The 6,425-nt window shown below is 55.3% G+C and overlaps 1 protein-coding gene across 1 annotated transcript; it reads left to right on the forward strand.

The window, feature by feature from the left end:
- Positions 1-722: 722 nt before the first annotated feature.
- LOC124232681 (sodium- and chloride-dependent taurine transporter-like) lies at positions 723-6,405 on the forward strand (the record flags this gene model as incomplete). Its single annotated transcript, XM_046649624.1, has 6 exons — positions 723-857; positions 1,981-2,215; positions 4,080-4,113; positions 4,854-4,988; positions 5,974-6,077; positions 6,198-6,405. Coding segments are annotated over 6 exons (812 nt in total), but the record flags the coding sequence as incomplete, so codon positions are not given.
- Positions 6,406-6,425: the final 20 nt, after the last annotated feature.

Genomic DNA, 6,425 nt, shown 5'->3' on the forward strand with positions numbered 1-6,425 from the left:
GAGACGGGCCTGCCGCGTGCCGCCCGAGTTAGGAGAACCACCGCTCGGGACGTCCCGCCTTAGAGCCTGGTTTCTTAACCTTTTGTAGGTGCCAGGCGCCTCTGGGACTCTGATGAGTGCCCTAGACACGCCCCAGAACAAAGCACTCACACATAGGCCCAAGTTGCCCACAGTTTCACAGGGTTTATGGACCCGCTGAAGCCATTAGTGGACACCAGGTAGGACCCCTGCCTTGACTCTTTGCCCCTCGCTCCTCCCCTGGCTCCCACCCCCAGCTGGAGGTGCCCACCTCTCGCTTCTCATCACTGCACCCTCCCAGCTAGTTCTCTACCTCCTGGCCTGGGTGGGCGTGGGGAAGGGCAGGTGCAGGTGTCAAGGAGAGGTACATTTGAGATGAGTCTTAAGGGCTAACCAGTCCTTACTCAGATGGACAGACATGGGGAAGGCAGGCAGGCAGTCGGCACAGCTTAAATAAAGGCTTGCAGGCGTAAAGCACCTGGTAGATTGGAAGGTGAGAGGGCACCCTGGGAGGTGATGCCAGCCAGACAGATAGGCAGGGTCTGGAGAATTTTCAACCAGGTCCAAGAGTTTGGCCTTTACCCTCTGCATCCCTCACTCGCTCTTTGGGATTCCCCCAGCTGGGAGGGTTGGGCGTGAGCTCCTGCGGCCTCGCCCCACGACAGCCACAGCCTGACCCTCACCCCACTCTGCTCTCTCTGCAGGTGCATTTCTCATCCCGTATTTTATTTTCCTGTTTGGGGGCGGCCTGCCTGTGTTTTTCCTGGAGGTAATCATAGGCCAGTACACCTCTGAAGGGGGCATCACCTGCTGGGAAAAGATCTGCCCCTTGTTCTCCGGTGAGTCTGGGACAGAGGTCACCCGGGCCTGGTGTTCATCAATTCAGCCAGTTTTGTGGAGTACCTACTATTTGCCAGGTACATTGGAGCCGGATGTGAGTCACTTGGCACTGTGCCTGACTCTAGGTAGCAGCCAGTACGTTATACACGTGACGCCGCTGCTCACAGTAACTGCTCCACACGTGCCAGCTGTCCCGCCTCTCTGGGTTGTTGGAGGGTCGGTAAGCTGGCAGCTGCTTCGCAGCGCAGTGCAGGAGACGAGCACTCGGGTTCAGGAGCCTTTCTGTCTGGGTTCGAGTCTCACTCCCTCCTCCTGCCAACTCTTGTGATTTGGGGAAAGTGACTTAATCTCTTTGTGCCTCAATTTCCTCATCCATAAAATGGAAATAACATGCTTACTCTGTAGGGTTTCTATGAAGAGAAAATGGCATAGCCATATAAAAGTGCTTTGTGCACATAGTAAGCCCCGAATTAACGGTAGCTTTATTACTATTATAACATTGTGTCCCATGCCTAGTACCGAGTATACACTCATAAGATAATACTGTTATGATTATAATTGGCAGGCATGGGAGGATATGTGTGTCTATTCATTCAGTTATCTATATAAATCTATCCATCCATTAATCCTTTTTTCCGTTAAACTAGTTAATAGTTAGACCATCCATCCATCCATTCATACTCATCTACTCATTCATCCATCCATCCATCTACCTAATCTCCCAACCAACCACCATCCCTACATCCATCTAACACATCAAATATCCATCTATCAATCCAGCACCCAAGCCTTCAGCTATCGGACCATCTAACCAACCATCCAACCAACCATCCATCTCTTCATCCATCCGTCAGCTATTCATTTATCTAACCATCCATTCATTGATCTAGCCCTCCTCCATACATCCTTCAATTCATCCAACTCTCCCATTTATCTAACCATCCATTCTTTCACATCACCATCCATCCAATCATCCATTCATCCTGCAAATATTTGCTGCTCACTATTAAAGGGTCCCTTCTGGTCCCAGGCCTAGAGACGCCAGGGCCTTGCAGATGAGTTTGTGGCCATGGTAGGGCTGGCCTCCCTCCTGATGCTCCCCTTGCTTGCTCATCCCTGCAGGCATCGGCTATGCCTCCATCGTGATCGTGTCCCTCCTGAATATATACTACATTGTCATCCTGGCCTGGGCCACATACTACCTGTTCCAGTCCTTCCAGTCGGAGCTGCCCTGGGCGCACTGCAACCACAGCTGGAACACGCCCCAGTGCATGGAGGACACTTTGCGCAAGAACAAGAGCCTGTGGGACAGCCTCAACACCAGCAACTTCACCTCCCCTGTCACCGAGTTCTGGGAGTAAGGCCGGCCTCACTGAAGGAAGGAGGGGAGGGCGTGGGGTGGGTGCAAAGAGGACAGCCAACTCCCTCATCTCCTCCCCAGGGGAGTGGGAGCAACTATCTTGGGTTCGGTGGAAGGAGGGTACAGATTTGGAGATAAATCCATGCCTTTGGTCTCCGACAGGCCTGGAGTCAAATCCCACATCTACCATTTTACTGACTGTTGGACCTTCAGCCAGTCACTGCCCCTTTCTGAGCCTCAGTTTCTTTAACTGTCAAACGAGGGGAATGAATCGTCCCTACACCCATGGGATCTCTGTAGGCACTGTTTCCCAAAGGCAGGTATATGTACTTATGGTGTCTGAAAATGATGTATATTAGGAAAAAGATAGTGAGCACATCAAAGCTGTTATTGCCCAGAGAAGAATGCACACGTGAAGCCGAGGTAGTTACTCAAGTGAAAGGGTGAGTAGACACAGTGAAAATACGTATCAGTTAGCTTTTGCTGTGTAACAACCACCCCAGACTCTAACCAGCGACCATTTATTTGGCTCATGGTTCTGCTGGTGGCACTTTGGGCTGAGCTTGGCTGGGCAGTTCTTCTGGTCTGTGCTGGGCTCCCTCGCGGGTAGCTCAGATGTAGGGCATCAGGGCAGCTCTTCTGGGGGTTGGCTGGCTGGTGGCTGGGGTGCCAGGGGCAACTGGTCCCAACTTTATGTGTCTTTATGAGAAGACTGGAGAATTAGGGGCATTTTCACAGTGTACCACAGTGCAGTCAATAACTACAGGAGTATACACAGAGGACAGACATCAGAAAGGCAGAATATGGAGACCTGAAGGCGGGGAATTCTTAGCTGGCGTACAGGGAAGTCCTTCGAACACAGTGCTTGGGGGCCGACCAAAAATGTATTAGTGCCTCACTTCCCTTCGCTCCGTGAGCTGTCAGATGTGGAGCTCCGCACTTGGGTACGGCCCCTCAGCCTGGAAAGAACTGAGGGAAGGCCTTGCGTGGGGGCCGAGAGCCAGGGGCGGGGACAGAGTTAAGGAAGGGGGTGGTCCCTCGTCATCATGAGATGATGCTCCCTCTCTTTTGTGTGTGACTTTGCTGTTTCCAGGTGTCCCCCACCTCTCAGAACCTGGCGCAGGAGCAGGCCCGCAGAAGAGGGGGCTGCCCGCTGACTGGCCAGGCTTTAGGGCCAGGGCTGGGACACTGTGGGCGAGCAAGGCTCAGTCGGCCCTCACTCGCGTGGCACATGTCTCCATCATGACATGCGGGCCTTCCGTGTGTGCTCACGGGTCCCTAGGGCTTGTGGACGTGTTTTCCACTTGCAGACAAAGAGGCATTACAAGCACGTTCATCCTCCTCAGCTTCCCCCTCTGGAGAGCTGAGTTTACAGAGAAAGAAATGCAAGCGCTTCATTCTTTGCTTGAATGGAGCCCAAGGCCACAGCCCTGCTCGTCCTCTGCTGTTCCTGGCACAGCCTTGCCGCCCGGGGCCCACCCCACCCGGGACACTGGCACTCAGCCGGCCACATGGGTGTCGGCCAGGGCCTCGTTGCCTCGGGCATGGCCTGGCTGCCTGGATTCGAACCCTCGCTCTGCCACTTCTAGCTCAGGCAGGTGCCTTTCCCTCTCTGGGCCTCACTGTCCTCACCTGGACTTCAGGGCACTGTCCTTAGGGTTGTAGAGCCGCCTAAACTGAATGAGATCGTGAATGGCCAGCCCTGAGAACCTGCTTGATAAAGGTGGGCCGTTGTTTATTTGATGTCCTCATAGTGGGTACAACTGCTCCCCTCGGGCATTTGGAACTCAAGTGACATGACCTCCAGAGAGACTGACAACTGCCCCTTCTCAAATGCCCGTGTGGCCCCCCTGTTGCACAGGGGCTGTCCTCTGCTCCGCTCCCTGCTCTCGGAGGCCCGAGGGCTCTTGAGGAGGAGTTCACAGGAGTGATGAGGTCCTCAGGGTGTCAGTCCTCACCCGTGCCCTCTCCCCTGCCCGTCCCCCAGACTGGGCTCTCCTGGGGGGTCCTGGGTGCCCCGCTTCCGGAACCCCCATTCTGAGTGCCCCAGCTCCCTTTCCTGGCCCAGAAGACATTAACAGTGTTTGTCTTCAGAAGTGTCCTGCCCTGCAGGTACCTGCCCAGGCCCCACACGATGCAGGTGGACTTGCTCAGTCCATGGAGTATGAGCCGCTGGCCTGATGCTCACCTCCCACTCCAGCCTTCACACCGCCTCCCCCAGCTTCTAGCAGAGCTTTGTGAGTCCATCCAAACACCCACAAAGAACTTGCCTCCTTTCTAGAGCCCTGGGGAGGAACAGGGATCACAGAGGGGGAACTTTGAAAGTAGGCTTAGGTGAAAGAAACAGGCCTGCCAGCTGTGTGAGAAGAGCAAATAAATTTTATTTTACTTCTAGTGAAGGCTTTGATTTCAACTCACCAAGAAGCCAACCCACTTTGGTTCACTAATACTTGTATTATGCCCAGGTTACAGATAAGACAGCTGAGGCCCAGAGAAATTAAGCAACATGCCCAAGGTCACACAGCAAGTGAAACAGCAAGCTAGGCTCCAGACCCCCTGCCTTGGAGCGGATGCTTGAATCCAACAGTGGCAGGTGTTGCCACAGGCCCCCCTGAATCCCTGTCATCCCCCGCAGGTTGTCTACTTCACGGCCACTTTCCCGTTCGCCATGCTCCTGGTGCTGCTCATCCGGGGACTGATGCTGCCCGGCGCAGGCGCAGGCATCAAGTTCTACCTGTACCCTGACATCAGCCGCCTTGAGGACCCACAGGTACCGCGGGGCCGCCCGTCCTCCCTCCCACCAGGCGGGCAGGGCAGGGTGTGGGGGAAGCTAAGCGGGCAGCACAGTTTCTGTGGCTCCTCCGTGTGCAGATCTAGCTGGGCCATCAGCCCCTGCTCCTTTTCCGCTGGGCTGTGGCGGGTCGTTCGCTGCGCTCGGGGGCCTTTCCAGCTGTGTGTGGCCCTTTTCATGTCGAGCACTCCTGAGACGGGCCAGTTATAGTCTCGTTTAGGCGCTGAGCCAGGTAAGCGAAGTCTTCAAGAGCTAGTCTCCTCCTCCGACCCCGCCTCTGCCCTCAGCGGCCGCCGGGCTGACTGAGGGAGGGGAAGAGTCGGCTGGGAGAGCTGCTGGCTTCCTGGCCGAGGACGGAATTCAGAGGTGGTGGCCTCTTGGAAGGTTGACGGGCAGATTCCGAGTGTCCACCTCCTGGCCCCCAGCCGCGTGACTGGAGGGGGTTGGACAAAACCCTGGGAGATGCACTGGTCCATTTAAGGACCTTTGGTCCCCAGCCTCCAGTTGCCTCCAGGGGCCTGTGCTGCTTCAGGTTTCCTTCAGCACTGTCCTTGGATGTGCGGGGGCTTGGCCAGCATCAAGGGACAGCTGGGAAGGCAGCTCTGTGGCCATCAGGACCTGCCTGATGAAGGTTCTGGAGAGCGGCTTTACCCTTATAACCCGTGAGGGAATACTTCCCCATTCCAACTCAGGGGTCCCAGGACAATATCACAGTAATGGTAGCAGCCTTGACTTACAGGTCACCGTGTATCTGGCACTGGGCTAAATCTTTACTCTTTGAACCCACAAAATAGCACTGGAAAGGCACCTTGGATTCCAGCACAGACGCTCCAAGTGCATTCGAGAGTCTGCACACTTTGAGGTGCAGTCCTGTGTGGCCAGGTGGCAGGACCCACGCCGCCTCCTCCAGGAAGCCGGCTCTAACAGCCCCTTCTCTCTCTCCTTGCCCCCCACACCCCCGTAGGTATGGATCGATGCTGGGACCCAAATATTCTTCTCCTATGCCATCTGCTTGGGGGCCATGACCTCGCTGGGGAGCTACAACAAGTACAAGTACAACTCGTACAGGCAAGTGTCGCGCCGGCGGGCCTGGTGGAGCTTGGAAATGCTGATGACGTTTAAAGAGAAGTAGGGAGCGTGGCTTCCTCGCGTTGTGAATTAACTTGCTCCCTGACGTGTGTGACTTAGGGACTGTATGCTGCTGGGATGCCTCAACAGTGGTACCAGTTTTGTGTCTGGCTTCGCAATTTTTTCCGTCCTGGGCTTCATGGCACAAGAGCAAGGGGTGGACATTGCTGATGTGGCTGAGTCAGGTATGGTGGTATTGGTGGCAGTGGTGGTGGGCACTGCCACCTAGTGTGTAAGCCGAGTACTGCAGGCATGAAGCCAGACCCCAGGGGGCTTTGGGGGGGGGGG

The sequence above is a fragment of the Equus quagga genome, unplaced genomic scaffold, assembly GCF_021613505.1.
Source record: "Equus quagga isolate Etosha38 unplaced genomic scaffold, UCLA_HA_Equagga_1.0 103231_RagTag, whole genome shotgun sequence".
Classification (NCBI taxonomy): Eukaryota; Metazoa; Chordata; class Mammalia; order Perissodactyla; family Equidae; genus Equus; species Equus quagga.